At 42.3% G+C, this 17,466-nt stretch overlaps 1 protein-coding gene across 2 annotated transcripts in view; it reads left to right on the top strand.

Moving 5' to 3' along the window:
• abcb6b (ATP-binding cassette, sub-family B (MDR/TAP), member 6b) overlaps nt 1-17,466 on the top strand; it is a 138,300-nt gene that overhangs the window by 62,891 nt on the left and 57,943 nt on the right. For both annotated transcript variants that reach the window (XM_060930174.1, XM_060930175.1), the window contains exons 8-13: nt 2,322-2,447; nt 5,689-5,765; nt 5,850-5,913; nt 11,725-11,810; nt 11,897-11,954; nt 12,044-12,148. In XM_060930174.1, coding sequence (XP_060786157.1) covers nt 2,322-2,447; nt 5,689-5,765; nt 5,850-5,913; nt 11,725-11,810; nt 11,897-11,954; nt 12,044-12,148 — 516 coding nt within the window. The remainder of the gene's footprint in view (nt 1-2,321; nt 2,448-5,688; nt 5,766-5,849; nt 5,914-11,724; nt 11,811-11,896; nt 11,955-12,043; nt 12,149-17,466) is intronic.

The raw sequence follows: 17,466 nt of genomic DNA, 5'->3' as shown, positions 1-17,466 counted from the left end.
ATTAACAGAATGGTCATTTAGCACAAAAGTCTTTTCGCACAAGCCATTTAGCACAAATCTAAAGTCCTATCTAAAACAATGGGATACATAGTGAAGATTTTTAAGCTTAGCAAATTATGTCTCGTGTCGTTAAATCATTTGGAGGGAGGATTGATGACTGACTAAGGCCCTGTCCACACGGCAACGGATTCAGGTGAATCCGATACAGTTGTTTATCGTTTCGGCCTGGCGTCCACACGGCACCGGCATTTTGGGTGCCCCAAAACGCAATCTTTTGAGAACGGGTTCCAGAGTGGAAAGATCTGGCAACGTTGCCGTTGTGAAGTCGTCTGGATGAGTAGAACGGATTTGTTTACGATGACGTCACAACCACATGACTGAGTGCTTCACGCCGGGTAGAAGTGTAACGAACTCGATGCGAGTTGTCAACAAATCCTATAACTTGGTTCATGAAACGCGCTTACAAAATATTTTCACTGTGAATATTTATTGTGTAATGGTGCAAAGTGAGAGAGAGAGAGAGAGAGAGAGAGAGAGAATAGCCCTTAGGGCAGAGTCAATCCCGCCAGCAAAAATAGGGAAAAAAAGGAGCGATCTCACCTCTTCAGATGTTGGTTTAAGTCCTACAATACATTCCACAAAAAGGGCGTAGAAGAACAAATTAATCCATCAACGTGTAGCATTCAATTTATTCCGGACCATTAAAGACGCCGCCTTCCGCGTAGAATCATACGTCATCCTCGCCGCCATATTGGATGGGTCAAAGCGGAGAATAAAGATGCCTCATTCGTGTGCTGCGTTTAACTGTACCAACAGGTTTACCGTCCAAACGAGATCACATGGGATTACCTTTCACAGGTGAGACTGGAAAAATACTTTTCATTGTATTTGGTCATTATAATGTAATTTTACGAACAGATTTTTCTGACTATGTGGCTAATATGAAGTCTCGCGCATAATAGTTTATGCGCATGCGTCCTTACTTCTTCTATTGTTCTGGTGTCTCCGAAGGGACTGTCTTACAGCGCCCCTAGAGGTGTGGCATGTGTATTACATCGTTTTCAGCAAGCGTTGCGTTGCCATATGGACCTGATATTTTACTGATCGTTGCCCATGTGGACGCGATATTTTTTTAAATAACATCTCGTTGCCATTGTCGTGTGGATGTAGCCTAAGGTGACCATCTGTCAGGTTTTAGGTCGGACAGTCCGGTTTTGAAATAACACATCCGTCTACCGGTGCAGTTTTGAGCCGGACACTCATTTGTTCTCCTTTTGAGAGCATCTCAGTTTTATACTTTCTCTAATGGTATAAAATGAATGAATAGGCCTGAACAAAACATTAATGGGTAATGGTATTAATACATAGGTTTTGCCTAATTATATACTCCATAAAGACTTTTGATTTTACAAATCTTTGGATGAAGGTGTCAAATATTTGAAATTTGATTGGTCAGTAGCTGAACGTAACCAAATTAGCCATGTGGCTTGAGGTCACATCACACCAGGTCAGAGACAGTTTGGCCAGCTACAGACCCAGTTTTGCGAAGATCATCAGTTCATTGCAAAAAGCAGAAAGGGTGACTTCCTGTACATTGTGTCGTTGCGATGTCGATGTAAGCAGCAAAGAGAAAGGTGCAATTGAGCGACATGCTGTACAGACAACAGTCAGAGCACAGGTGCCTCTTTATTTTTATAATTTTTCCATGAAACTTCATTACCTAAAGATGACAAAATAAACCTTATTCATGGTAAGTGCACCAGAGTCTTATTATGTGTTATAGGTTTTGATTATTTTCCACTTTTGGCTTTGCTTCACTGAATTTTGTAAAGTGTCCTCCTTTTTGGTGTTATGGAAACGGCCATACTATGACTAACGTGGGTTACATCAAACATGGCGAAATACAATCACAACTTCCATAAAAAAATCCATCAGACATCTTTAAACATGATCAGTGGGTATTTAAAATAAAGATTAAATCTTCTTAGGACTTGTGCTAAATGTCTTCAGATTTGTGCTAAATGACTTGGGTGAAAAGACTTGTACTGAATGACTGGATACCAACAGAAATACTGTTGCTATTTGATCATGCGTATTGTTCTGCCAGTGACCTTAGTGTTATTTTTGTTTAGGTATATTTTTGTGAACAATCTTTTAGTATTAGGTTAATTTAAATGAACAGCATATTTGTGCATACTTCAGATAAAGGTGTTATTAGTAGTGAGCCATTCTGTGCTGTGAAAGCAGAATTGTTTTTATTATGTGAAATGTCAGCAAGATGGTTTTTATGTGTTCAACTGAGACTTTTATCATGTCCCCAGGCCTCGGAATGGAAGACTAATGCCTCTCTGGCCCTGCTAAACCAAACCCAAAACTTGATCATAGGCTCTGGCCTGCTTGCTGGATCTCTGCTTTGTGCATACTTTGTCACAGTAGACCAGTTCCAGGTACTGCTTTCACCCTTCACGTTAATCCAAAAACCTCCTATTTATCCATTCTCATTTGTTCACTCAACCATCAGCCTGTGCTTGTCTTGGGTATTTGTTCAATCCTGGACTGTAGAGAATTGGGGCACTTTATTACTAATATGGCCCTTTTCCACTACCCTTTTTCAGCTCACTTCAGCTCACTTCAGCCCGACACGGCTCGCGTTTTGACTACCAAAAACCAGCACGACTCAGCTCGCTTCAGCCCTGCTTAGCCCCTAAAACTCGCACCGTTTTGGAGTGGGGCTGAAGCGAGCCAAAGCGAGCCGAGTGAGGCTGGGGGCGTGAGCAGACACTCCCCTGTGCACTGATTGGTGAGGAGGAGTGTCCTCACATGCCCACACACGCCCCGCCAGCACGCTGGGATCTGTAAACACCGTAAACCCGGAAGAATAATAATTACGAATTACGAGAATTTCTGAAGCCTTATGCGCCTCGCCTCATCTATACGCTCTTGCCAGTATCTGTCCGCGTTGTCGGTGACAACAAGCCACAGCACCAAGACCAGCAACACTAACGACTCCATGTCCTCCATGTTTATTGTTTACTATTCGGGTCGTGAGACTACCGCTTAAAAGCTCACTGATGTCACTGTTTGCGCTGCTTAACGACATCACGTGACGTCCACCCACTTTCGCTAACTCCACCCAATGTGTCCACCCACTTCCAGCCAGCACGGTTCAGCGCGGTTGTAGTCGAAATGCAACTCCAACAGCTCAGCCCGACTCAGCACGGCACGGCTCAGCCCGACTCAGCCGCGTTTGTAGTGGAAAAGCGGCATTAGAGGCTTTGCACCGTCACGTGACCCCCATAGCAACAGTAACTACACCGCCATGACAAGAGGCAGCTTGTAGTGCTTCATTCAGCTGATTTAGTTGTTATTGATCGGTATGGGCAGGTTTTGCTACGTTTTTGGCTGTGCAAATCGTTTTGAACTAAACAAAGACATCAGATTTTTTTAAATGGACTAAAAGTAATTCATCATCGGGGGAAAAACTAGAAAGATTTCGAAACATTGAAGGGAAAAATGGCTTGCAAATATTCAGCGGGGCTCGGTGTCAGAGAGGTCAAAAGCCCGATGGTATGCTCACTTCATTTCCACCAAGGTAAGAATTCCAAAAAAAATTTTTCAGAAGTGCAGCAAAGTGCTCATTCTTCTACAACCCCGATTCCAAAAAAGTTGGGACAAAGTACAAATTGTAAATAAAAATGGAATGCAATGATGTGGAAGTTTCAAAATTCCATATTTTATTCAGAATAGAACATAGATGACATATCAAATGTTTAAACGGAGAAAATGTATAATTTAAAGAGAAAAATTAGGTGATTTTAAATTTCATGACAACAACACATCTCAAAAAAGTTGGGACAAGGCCATGTTTACCACTGTGAGACATCCCCTTTTCTCTTTACAACAGTCTGTAAATGTCTGGGGACTGAGGAGACAAGTTGCTCAAGTTTAGGGATAGGAATGTTAACCCATTCTGGTCTAATGTAGGATTCTAGTTGCTCAACTGTCTTAGGTCTTTTTTGTCGTATCTTCCGTTTTATGATGCGCCAAATGTTTTCTATGGGTGAAAGATCTGGACTGCAGGCTGGCCAGTTCAGTACCCGGACCCTTCTTCTACGCAGCCATGATGCTGTAATTGATGCAGTATGTGGTTTGGCATTGTCATGTTGGAAAATGTAAGGTCTTCCCTGAAAGAGACGTCGTCTGGATGGGAGCATATGTTGCTCTAGAACCTGGATATACCTTTCAGCATTGATGGTGTCTTTCCAGATGTGTAAGCTGCCCATGCCACACGCACTAATGCAACCCCATACCATCAGAGATGCAGGCTTCTGAACTGAGCGCTGATAACAACTTGGGTCGTCCTTCTCCTCTTTAGTCCGAATGACACGGCGTCCCTGATTTCCATAAAGAACTTCAAATTTTGATTCGTCTGGCCACAGAACAGTTTTCCACTTTGCCACAGTCCATTTTAAATGAGCCTTGGCCCAGAGAAGACGTCTGCGCTTCTGGATCATGTTTTGATACGGCTTCTTCTTTGAACTATAGAGTTTTAGCTGGCAACGGCGGATGGCACGGTGAATTGTGTTCACAGATAATGTTCTCTGGAAATATTCCTGAGCCCATTTTGTGATTTCCAATACAGAAGCATGCCTGTATGTGATGCAGTGCCGTCTAAGGGCCTGAAGATCACAGGCACCCAGTATGGTTTTCCGGCCTTGACCCTTATGCACAGAGATTCTTCCAGATTCTCTGAATCTTTTGATGATATTATGCACTGTAGATGATATGTTCAAACTCTTTGCAATTTTACACTGTCGAACTCCTTTCTGATATTGCTCCACTATTTGTCGGCGTATAATTAGGGGGATTGGTGATCCTCTTCCCATCTTTACTTCTGAGAGCCGCTGCCACTCCAAGATGCTCTTTTTATACCTAGTCATGTTAATGACCTATTGCCAATTGACCTAATGAGTTGCAATTTGGTCCTCCAGCTGTTCCTTTTTTGTACCTTTAACTTTTCCAGCCTCTTATTGCCCTGTCCCAACTTTTTTGAGATGTGTTGCTGTCATGAAATTTCAAATGAGCCAATATTTGGCATGAAATTTCAAAATGTCTCACTTTCGACATTTGATATGTTGTCTATGTTCTATTGTGAATACAATATCAGTTTTTGAGATTTGTAAATTATTGCATTCCGTTTTTATTTACAATTTGTACTTTGCCCCAACTTTTTTGGAATCGGGGTTGTACAGTGAAGTGAAAATGAGCGTAAGAGACAAATTGCAGTGAGGTGCTCAAGCTCATGTTCACTTCACTGTATAAGAATGAGCACCTCACTGCACTTTGTATGTTTGTGAGCCATTTTTCCCCTTCTACATTTGGAAATTTCTCTTTTTTTTTTTTTCCCTGATAATGAATTACTTTGGGTAAATTAAAAAAAGCTGATGTCTTTGTTTCATTCAGAATGATTTGCACATCCAAAAACGCAGCAAAACCTTCCCATACCATTCAATAACAACTAACTCATCTGAATGAAGCACTACAAGCATACCTCCTGTCATGGCAATGTAATTACTGTTGCTATGGGGGTCACGTGACTGTGGAAAGCCTCTATAGCTAATTTAGTCCTGATCTACTGTATGTGTGTGTTTTTCTCATTTATTTCTCTGATCATTGGTTACACTCTAGGTTGGGGACTATGTTCTGTTTGGGACCTACATTGTCCAGCTTTACATACCTCTCAACTGGTTTGGCACATACTACAGGTGGACGAGCTGATTTTTTTTTGTTCGTTGATTTACACTGATTCATTGTGAAATCATTTTAATAACGTGGATCTTTTTCTCTAGGATGATCCAGACTGCTTTTGTCGATATGGAGAACATGCTTGAGCTCTTAACAGAAGAGAAAGAGGTTGGAAATGAATTCTGCATGTTGTCTGTTTGCATTATTGGACCAATTGTAATCTTGGCTTACTGAAGTTATAATCGGTGTAATCAGTTCGAACGTTCTTTCCTGTCATATGTCGTATATCTTTGTCTTTAAGCAATATGTCATAAGAGTCTTGAATTGGATTTGAAATCGTGATGGGGTAACAGATGAGTTTCTAGTCTATGGTCAGTGTACTAAACATCAAGTTCTATAACCTGGACTATAAATGAAAGCCAAAATGAACAAATGGAGAGTCTGAAAAGTGTGGTTGTCTACTAAACATCAACAAACATAAATTGTTGGCATTATTTAGAATTAGTTGATTGGTTGTTTGACGACAAGTTGTTGACAGCCTGTCGGTTTGTTGACTGTTTGAAGAGGGTTTTTTTCCCCCTTTTTTATTTATTTACCTCGCCCGCTATGGAGTAAGCAGAGCGAGGTATTGTAATCAGTGTGGTTTGTTTGTTTGTTTGTGTGTCTGTCTGTTAACAATCTAGCGTCTGGATGGTTGCACCGATTGACTTCACATTTTCAGGGCAGGTGGGCACTGGTCCATAGATTACCTGATTAAATTTTGGGGGTCATTGGGTCAAGGTCACTAGAAAGGTCAACCTTTCGGTCAAAATAACATTTTCTGTTATAACTCAAAAACGGTTGCCGATAGACAGATGTTTACTATTATGAGTATATAGGAACTCCCATATGGCCTTTCATTTGGCACCATGATCTTTGACCTTGAGTGACCTTGAAATGTCAAACTCAAGGTCAGAGATTTTCAGAGGGCTGTAACTTGAAAACGGTTGATGGTAGACAGATATTTACCATTATCAACATATAAGTCGTCCCATATGGGCTTTCAGTTGCTGCCATGACCTTTGTCCTTGAATGACTTTGAAATGTCAAACTCAAGGTCATGGATTTTCATAGGACTATAACCTGACAGCTGATGATTGAGAAATATTACCATTATCAACATAAAAGTATAAAATAAGTGCTGCCGGGTGAGGTTTGTTTTGCCTGGCAGCACTTGTTTTTAAATTGTGAACTCTTCTAATAAAATGGTGGCTTTAAGATGAGATATTACTGGAAAGACTAGGAGTTCCAGTCACTAAACAAGGCCATTTAATAAGAAGTTTGTTCAAATTCATAAATGAAGTTCTAAGAAAATACAGGTATATGGATGCTAAACTAGTCCTTCACCCTAAACATAATATTTTATATGATATATGGGGCCATATTGCTTCTACAACTAGAGGTAATTTTTTTGACTAACATTGCAAATGAATAACCACAGACCATTGTTTTGGTGTGATGTATAAGAGAAGGCAATTTTGAAAACAGTGCTACAACAAACCCTAACCCACATGCAACAGCCTGGAATCAATGTGCTTTAATATATAATAGCAACCCAGATTTTTTAGGGAACATCACACTGTGAGCCTCATAAACCTTTTTCAATACAGTTGCTTGGAAAAGTTGATCGTTATCATGATATTCAAATTTGTTTCCATATTGAACTGACAATAAAAATCAGTGCATGGATGTGTATACATGCAGACGATATCGTAACTGTAGAAATTCAGGTACCCTGGGTGGGCAGATCATTTGATACTAGGGCTATGAGTTTCTTAACCATGACCACCTGACTTCGGTTATTGGGGATAGTGAGGAAGGCTACATTCACACTGCAGGCTGAAGTGACTCAAATCTGATCTTTTCGCCCATATGTGACCTGTATCCGATCTTTTATTGACAATATGAACGACACAGATCCGATTTTTTCAAATCCGACCCAGGCTGTTTGGATATGTGGTCCTAATTCCGATTCCTATCCGCTCTTTTCATATGCGACTTCAGTCTGAACCGCCAGGTCGCATTCATCCGACTTACACGTCATCAACAAGCCACAAACGTCACTATTCTGTGCTGAAGTAGGCAGCGGGTCTCTCAAAAAAAGTTACAACAACATGGCGCATAATCACGGGCGCAGATAGAGGGTGGGACTCGTCCCACCCAGATTTAAATTCACCTCGTTCGGTCCCCCCCACTTATAGGGAGGAAAAAACGTCTATGCTGTCTTTCTTTGCATAAGGCAAACCTCACGGAAAAATCAAAAGACTAATTACCATTCGGTTTATTGAAGTGCACAGCAGTGTATACATAGTTGCAACAACTCACATAAAACAAAGACTGATATTCGGTTGGTTGAGCTGCGCAGACTGCACAGGTTGCGAGCTCGAGCTTGGTTGCTATGGTAACCCACAACAAGTTTGACAGGCATATCGGGGTTGGGGTTTGTTTGCTGGCAGCTTTGTCCCTCCCAGTTCAAAAAACGTATCTGCGCCCCTGCGCATGACATCAATGCGAGGGACGCTTCGGGCTGTGAAGGTTCTGAATCTTCTCAATGGAAGGACGCAGAGGTTAGGGAGCTGATTTCCATTTGGGGGGATGCAGCTATTCAAGCTAGATTGGATGGGTCATACCGCAACTGGGCGGTTTTACTTCCGTAAACACTGGCCATGCTCACTGCGTGTGACGTCGTCGTATCCTGCAATGCGCATGCGGAACACTTTTAGGTCGCTTTTCGTTCATACTGAGGATCACATACAAGTCGCATATATTTGTTAATGTGAACGACCTCTCAAAAAAATCGGAATTGAGCATTAAGCCTTGCAGTGTGAACGTAGCGGAAATGTTTCTGTCCACCAGGCCAATTATTTACTGAGTAGATTCAGCCTGCGTTATACACGCACGTATAGGCATACATTCATACACAATAGTCCAGACTTGGGGCTAATGCTGCATTAGAGGTGAAATTGCAACTTGTAATTCCTCACCTACAACCAGTAAAAGCCACCGAAAACAACCCCTCAACTTAAGATTTCAACTTGTGTAGTTGTATTAACTTGCAGTTCTTTCTCTATTTACGGAGTGATGTCAAATCAACATGGCTGTGCACAAAGTGAACAGTGTAAAGTGCCCCTTGACGACTTTTAAATTAGTTTATAGCAGTATCTGGCTTTAGATCAGTTAATATACAGACACAGTACTTGATTAAATCTATAACGATGATCATAGTAATCAGTGTTTTGAGAAGGTAATCATCAATATTAGAATTATCACTAATGATAGCTGGCAAGCTTGTTGCTAAGCTACTTGCTGTTGTATGCTGCTGTAGCTGCAATTCAGTCCAGAATATTGCAATAATGGTTGATATTCGCTATAGTAGAACAATACCCATAGCCGAGATGACTTCTCAGTGGGCTAGCAGGTCCCTGTATTTTATGGGTAAAAGAAAACTCAATAGAAGGTTTCATATTTTGGGCATCTACATCACCCTGTCTGCAGTTAAACATTTTAAAGATTATTATTTGTGATTTTTTTATTATTATTATTTTTCTGACCAAGTGTGACACCACCACTAGCGGTTAATATGAAGCAAGGCTGTGGGCTAACTGAAATCAGCCCAGTGCTGTAGGCAGAGATGCTCTCTGCTCTAGGTTCATGCAGCTGATCAGCGACAGTCATGTCTGCACAGCATGACGCCTAGTTTTGAGTTTCAATGGACGAATATATTCTAACCCATTTTGGTGGTGTTTCCGTAATACGTCACAATGAGGCATGCTACAGACTCAGTTGCAGGTGTAATGAATGTGAACGAAGTGGATAATTTACTGTATCATTATTTTTCCACTAAAATATGTTTGGAGGAGAAACTAAAAATTGATAGGCTAAGCATGCGTTTTGTTAGTTTTTTCTTTTTTATCAGACATCTAATTTTTTAGGTTTGTTTACCTGACATGTTTCGACGTACGACTGTCGTCTTCCTCAGAGTGTCACCGGATGTTATTGGTGACGCATCTTTTATCAGCTGATGTTTCCGAAGGCGTGGCCTTCCTGTCTGGTTTGACAGGTCGGTCACGCCTTCTACTGTCAGTTCGTCCCCTGCAAGATGGCACTCCAGGTATGAGAGAGCATGTATGCTCCCTCATCTCGGTTGATGGTCCTCGGACTTCGCTTACGGATCTCTATGGCCTCCCTGATCCAGCGCTGATGTTTATTATCTTCTGTGCGGATGACTCTGGCATTCCCCCAGTCCATAATATGATTTTCCCTTTTGTCAATATCCACAATGGGCAATATCCAAAGGGGCGGAACAGGTCAAAAACAATAAAACACAGAAGAAAGAGAAAAAACAAACCAACAAACAAGAACACAGGGGAGTAGTGACATTACCATACATCAGAGGAATAACGGAACGCATTCAAAGAGCAATGAGGAAATACAACATTAGCACACCTGTCAAACCACACACAACACTCCGTCAGATCCTGGTTCATCCCAAAGACAGAATACATCCGGACAACAGATGCAACACCGTATATGAGATTCCATGCCAATTATGCAATAAAACTTACATCGGGGAGACAGGAAGGAGTTTCAACACAAGAAAAAATGAACATAAGAAAGAGTGCGAAAAGGAGACAGCTACAAGACAAACCCGAACAATAAAAGAAAAGGCACAACAGGAAAATTATAAGTCAGCCATAACAGATCATTGCAAAAGGGAAAATCATATTATGGACTGGGGGAATGCCAGAGTCATCCGCACAGAAGATAATAAACATCAGCGCTGGATCAGGGAGGCCATAGAGATCCGTAAGCGAAGTCCGAGGACCATCAACTGAGATCAGGGAGCATACATGCTCTCCCATACCTGGAGTGCCATCTTGCAGGGGACGAACTGACAGTAGAAGGCGTGACCGATCTGTCAAACCAGACAGGAAGGCCACGCCTTCGGAAACATCAGCTGATAAAAGATGCGTCACCAATAACATCCGGTGACACTCTGAGGAAGACGACAGTCGTACGTCGAAACATGTCAGGTAAACAAACCTAAAAAATTAGATGTCTGATAAAAAAGAAAAAACTAACAATATTCAATATAAGACATAATGAACGTAATCGAAAGATTAAGCATGCGTTGTTTAATCAAAGTACAAATTACACAAAAGGACAGTTGACAAAACTGCAAGTTTTAAAGGGTTATAACTTTTCTGTGTATCATGTTTGTTATTCAGATGAAACATGGTTAAAATTCAAATGCAAAAAGTTACATATAAACTTTTAAATGATATATATTTCACTGTGCTGTTTATTAAAAAAAAAAACACCAGCCGCCACTGCCCGTACCCAAGTCTGCTCAGGACTGTACCTGTAAGAGCATGGTTAAAGTAGCTCACAGAGCAAACAAGACACGTTTTCATTGAGGCATCCATGGATTTTTTTTTCTTTCTTTCCACACTTCTAATGTTGAATGTCTTGAGGTGGGAAATGACATTACAACTTGCAAATTATCACTTACAAACTCAGCAATAGTTTACCCCCCCCCAGTGGGAAGCCTCTTGACCAAATCACACAACCAACACCCAGCGGCACTGCTCAGGATTCAAAGCCCCTTTAGAAGCCATTGATATGGTAATACTGGAAAAAATCTAAGCAAAGCCTTTACTGCATTGTCAGATTTATTTTATATGCATGGCAAAGCTGTAGTTTTCGAATTGCAGATTTCTGGATAGATTTCTGTGCAAGTGGCCTTTTTTGGCCTTTTTTCTAAATCATAACCTTTTTTCATGTTTATTTTTTCTTACTGTAGAAGTGTATGATGTTTATACCTTAGAATGTAATTGCACTGTGGAAGCGCTCCGTCTTTAGTCTTAGTCCTGTGAGCTGCGTTTGTGAATCCCTTCAGCTCACTCCTCATTCACCCTCTTCTGATCTTCTGTGCTGCAGGTGAAAGATGATATGAATGCAGTAGACCTGCTTTGTACTGAAGGGAGAGTTGAATTCCAAAATGTCTGTTTCAGGTACATTGCAGGGTAAGTTCAAGTACATGGTGACAATAAAGCAGAAATTACAAACAAGTCATCGTGTACTTCTCACTCAGCATTTTGAATGTCAACAGGAAAGCCATTCTCCAAAATGTATCCTTCACAGTGATGCCTGGTCAAACAGTAGCACTGGTAAGTTTTATGTGACAAGACTAGCTTCAGTAATGCGCTGAAACAAAGAACTGTGCAGTATTTTTTTCTGTCTTTTATTTTTCCTCCAGGTCGGACAGTCGGGGTCAGGCAAAAGTACCATCATCCGGCTGCTGTTCCGTTTTTATGACGTGCAAGAAGGCTGCATCCTTGTTGATGGTCAGGACATCTCAAAGGTAAGCAGATGTGATCAGTCTCATGAGGACTGTGACGTCTTTGTGTTGAGACCTCATTTTCCAGAATCTACAATTTATAGTCTTTTTAATCTTCATTATGTGTACAGTGACTTGCAAAAGTATTTGCAAGCTGGAATTAAAATGGATTTTTGGGGGTTAACACCATTTGATTTACACAACATGCCTACCACTTTAAAGGTGACTGTGGGTGGTAAAAGAGAGCAACTGGACTTGCTTGAAGATTCTTGAAGACGTTTCACCTCTCATCTGAGGCCAAGTTTACATTAGACCGTATCTGTCTCGTTTTCTTCGCGGATGCACTGTCCGTTTACATTAAAACGCCTGGAAACGCCGGGAAACGGGAATCCGCCAGGGTCCACGTATTCAATCCAGATCATGTCTCGTCCGGTGCTGTGTAAACATTGAGAATACGCGGATATGCTGTGCTGAGCTCTAGCTGGCGTCGTCATTAGACAACGTCACTGTGACATCCACCTTCCTGATTCGCTGGCGTTGGTCATGTGACGTGACTGCTGAAAAACGGCGCGGACTTCCGCCTTGTATCACCTTTCATTAAAGAGTATAAAAGTATGAAAATACTGCAAATACTGATGCAAATACTGCCCATTGTGTAGTTATGATTGTCTTTAGGCTTGCCATCCTTCCACTTGCAAGTGGTAAGTGATTTGCGCACAGCGGCTCAGTCCCGAATCACTGCTTGTGCACTTCACTCGCGCGCTCTGTGAGCTGCGCAGGGCCGGAGTGCGCACCCTCCAGAGGGCACTCGCTGTTCAGGGCGGAGTGATTTGGAGCGCAGCCGCTGAGGAGGACGCGATGAGCCGCACTGACACATTTCAACTTACGTGCCGAATTAGTCATGTGATTAGCGTATCCGTGTATTGGCGTTGCTGTGTGCACGCGAATCGTGTATTGGCGTTGCTGTGTGCACACTAATCGTTTTTAAAAACGTTAATCTGATGATCCGCTGATACGATCGAATGTAAACCCCACCTAAAAGGCTTCTTCAGTTCTGTCTGACTAGTAGGGAGTATCAGGTATTTATCCTCTCATGGATGAAAAGCTCATCTAAGGTGTCGTTAAGTCATCCTGTTGGTGTGGGTCACTGGGGGCTGGATGTGAACAGCCTCGAGAGTCGTTAGGGTGATCAATGGATTGCCCGTTAAGGTGATCAATGGAATGCTGATTCTCTCTGTCCTCTTGTGAGTCACTGAAAACAGCTGGGTTTTGATGTGCATTCAGTTGTCTGGGAAGTGTGCCAAGGACTGCATTGTAGGTGGCTGATAATTGATGTCTTAGACCCCCACCTCTGTTCAGTCAGTGCGTTTACATGCACATCCAAATCAAGCTACTGTCGGTAATCGAGCTAAGGGTCCCAGCAGGGGTGCCAGAGAAATCCAATCCTACATGCACACAAGGAAATCGAGCTATTGTGTGAGGTACATTGTGCACCCGAGCCACAGGTGTGTTGGTACACTTCCGGTTGTCGTCATAAAGAAGAGGAGTGATTTCCACTTTACATTCACACCACATGTCATTGCCACCTGTTGGCTACAAACTGTCCTTCGCAGACCACTGTTTTGTAAGAGAACTTATTTTGCACAATTGTATATTTTTCTAAAGTCCGTTTTTTGCTTACAATTTAACTTGTGTCTTAGTAAACACACAAAAAGTTCAATTGTTTTTGTTTTTTGTCTCCTTGTTCCTCCTGACCTCTTCTGCTGCTTGCTACTTCTACTGTTGTCATGCCGACCAAGGCTGTTGTGTTTCCTGCTTGTGGTCTCGTCACTTGTCACTTCCGGAAGGGAAGTAAGTAGCTCGACTACGTAGCTCGATAGGGTATATATGCACTAAGTAGCTCGGCTAAAATCACATAATCTAGGTCGTGTAGCTCGATTATGAGAAATCAAGTTCGGTTCAATTTCAGCCTAGCTAAGGTGTTTCCATGGCATTTAGAACTTCGATTTCAGTCGAGCAATGGCAGAAATTCGATTTTCTCTATGTGCATGTAAACGCACTGAGTGATGGCCGTTCCCGGTTGACAAAAATGGCTTCTTTAACTCCTCGCTCATACCAACGATCCTCTCTGGCTAAAATGCGTACGTTGCAATCCTGAAATGAGTGTCCTTTGTTGTTAAGATGAAGGTAGACAGCAGAGTCCTGGCCTGAGGAACTGGCACTTTGCACTTTAAAGGTGCATATTGTTGTTTTATTGTGACACAAACAATAATTAAGATGAAAAAAAAAACCCAGAAATCTGGCTTGTGCACCCCCTTTCGTATGAAACCCCTAAATAAGAGTTGGTCCAACCAATTCACTTCATAAGTCACATAATTAGTTGATTAAGATCAACCTGCGTGCAATCAAAGTGTCCCATGATCTCTCACATGATGTCTGTATAAACCAACCTGTTCTGGAAGGACCCTGACTCTACGACAATACTAAGTAAGCAACATGAAAACCAAGGAGCCTCCAAACAGGTCAGAGATAAAGTTGTGGAGAAGTATGGATCAGGGTTGGGTTATAAACAAATATCCCAAACTTTGAATATCCCAGGGAGCGCCATTAAATCCAATATAGCAAAATGGAAAGAATATAGCACCACTACAAACCTGACAAGAGAAGGCCGCCCACCAAAACTCACAGACCGGGCAAGGAGTGCATTAATCAGAGATGCAACAAAGACACCAAAGATAACACTGAAGGAGCTGCAAAGATCCACAGTGGAGATGGGAGTATCTGTCCATAGGACCACTTTAAGCCTTACACTCCACAGAGCGGGGCTTTATGGAAGAGTGGCCAGAAAAAAGTAATTGCTTAAGAAATCATGTTTGGAGTTTGCCCAACAGCATGGGGCAGACTCCCCAAACACATGGAAGAAGATTCTTTGGTCAAATGAGACAAAAAATTAAACTTTTTGGCCATCATGGGAAACATCATGTGTGGCGCAAACCCAATACCCTGAGAACACCATTCCTACAGTGAAGCATGGTGGTGGCAGCATCATGCTGTGGGGATATTTTTGATCTCCTGGGACAGGAAAGCTGGTCAGGACTGAAGTAAAGATGGATGGCACTAAATACAGGGCAATTCTGGAGGAAAACCTGTTTGAGTCAGTCAGAGGTTTGAGACTGGGACAAAGGTTCACATTCCAGCAGGACAATGACCCTAAACACACTGCTAAAGCTACACTGGAGTGGTTTAAAGGGAAACATTTAAATGTCTTGGAATAGCTTAATCAAAGCCCAGACCTCAATCCATTTGAGAATCTTTGGCATAACTTGAAGATTGCTGTACACCAACGCAACCCATCTAACTTGAAGGAGTTGGAACAGTTTTGCCTTGAGGAATGGGCAAAAATCCCAGTGGCTAGATGTGCTAAGCTAATAGAGACAAACAACAGTAAAGAAAAATTTTTACCTTTAAAGTTGTAGGCATGTTGTGTAAATCAAATGGTGCTAACCCCCCAAAAAATCCATTTTAATTCCAGCTCGTAATGCGACAAAATAGGACGAACACCAAGGGGGATGAATACTTTTGCAAGACACTGTATATTTATGCAATGGGTCTCCCAAGTATAGCAGACGCATGCAAACAGTTGTTAAAACAGCAAGTATCTCGAGAAGTATTTTTGTCAGTTATGACAACTTGCTGCAGAAGTTGTGAATCTGGGTGCATGGTTTAGACTCTAAACCATGGGCTGAAAACTATTTGAATTGCTTTTCAAATATAAGGAAATGTGCATTTTTAGGGTTTTTATCTAATGGGTGTGATGTGGGTTGTATGTTGTACAAGACTGAGACATAAAAATCTGATAAGCGATTATCTCAGTGGGCGGCACGGTGGTGTAGTGGTTAGCGCCATTGCCTCACAGCAAGAAGGTCCGGGTTTGAGCCCCGTGGCCGGCGAGGGCCTTTCTGTGTGGAGTTTGCATGTTCTCCCCGTGTCCGCGTGGGTTTCCTCCGGGTGCTCCGGTTTCCCCCACAGTCCAAAGACATGCAGGTTAGGTTAACTGATGACTCTAAGGCCAAGTTTACATTAGACCGTATCTGTCTCGTTTTCTTCGCGGATGCACTGTCCGTTTACATTAAAACGCCGGGAAACGGGAATCCGCCAGGGTCCACGTATTCAATCCAGATCGTGTCTGGTCCGGTGCTGTGTAAACATTGAGAATACGCGGATACGCTGTGCTGAGCTCTAGCTGGCGTCGTCATTGGACAACGTCACTGTGACATCCACCTTCCTGATTCGCTGGCGTTGGTCATGTGACGCGACTGCTGAAAAACGGCGCGGACTTCCACCTTGTATCACCTTTCATTAAAGAGTATAAAAGTATGAAAATACTGATGCAAATACTGCCCATTGTGTAGTTATGATTGTCTTTAGGCTTGCCATCCTTCCACTTGCAAGTGGTAAGTGACACGCATGCCCGACATGCACTGAGATCACACACACAGCGGCTCAGTCCCAAATCACTGCTCGTGCGCTTCACTCGCGCGCTCTGTGAGCTGCGCAGGGCCGGAGTGCGCACCCTCCAGAGGGCACTCACTGTTCAGGGCGGAGTGATTTGGAGCGCAGGATGCCTGCGGAGCCGAGCGTATCCATGTATTGGCGTTGCTGTGTGCACGCGAATCGTTTTAAAAACGTTAATCTGATGATCCGCTGATACGGTCTAATGTAAACCCCACCTAAATTGACCGTAGGTGTGAATGTGAGTGAATAGTTGTCTGTGTCTATGTGTCAGCCCTGTGATGACCTGGCGACTTGTCCAGGGTGTACCCCGCCTTTCGCCCGTAGTCAGCTGGGATAGGCTCCAGCTTGCCTGCGACCCTGTAGAACAGGATAAAGCGGCTAGAGATAATGAGATGAGATGAGATTATCTCAGTGGTAAAGATCAAGATTCTGCCAAGATAATAAAATAGAAAAATGCTGTTTAATTGCATTTAAAGCATGACATTGATATAGCAAATTCTAGGTTATTAATCAAATAGCAAAGTAATAATATTGCAATCTAACTAGGATAACCATTCAGTAAGATTCCACTCAAGTTCATGTGTGCCCAGGTTAAAGTAATTTAACATGGTCATTCCTCATGTATAGCTCATGAATTACTAGGGACTGTAAATGCATAGCCTAAGGATACTCCAGTGGGGATGAAATATTATACACGCAAAACAGAGTAACTATGGGGGATGAGGCATCAAATATCACACCTCCACGTTTGTCCTTTGTAAGTCACTTGAAGGTAAGCAGTCACTCTTCAGTGTTTCCCTTAAGTTTACTGGTTTTGGAAGGGGTGG

This window comes from Neoarius graeffei, chromosome 9, assembly GCF_027579695.1.
Source record: "Neoarius graeffei isolate fNeoGra1 chromosome 9, fNeoGra1.pri, whole genome shotgun sequence".
Classification (NCBI taxonomy): Eukaryota; Metazoa; Chordata; class Actinopteri; order Siluriformes; family Ariidae; genus Neoarius; species Neoarius graeffei.
This window is presented reverse-complemented; position numbering and strand designations above follow the sequence as displayed.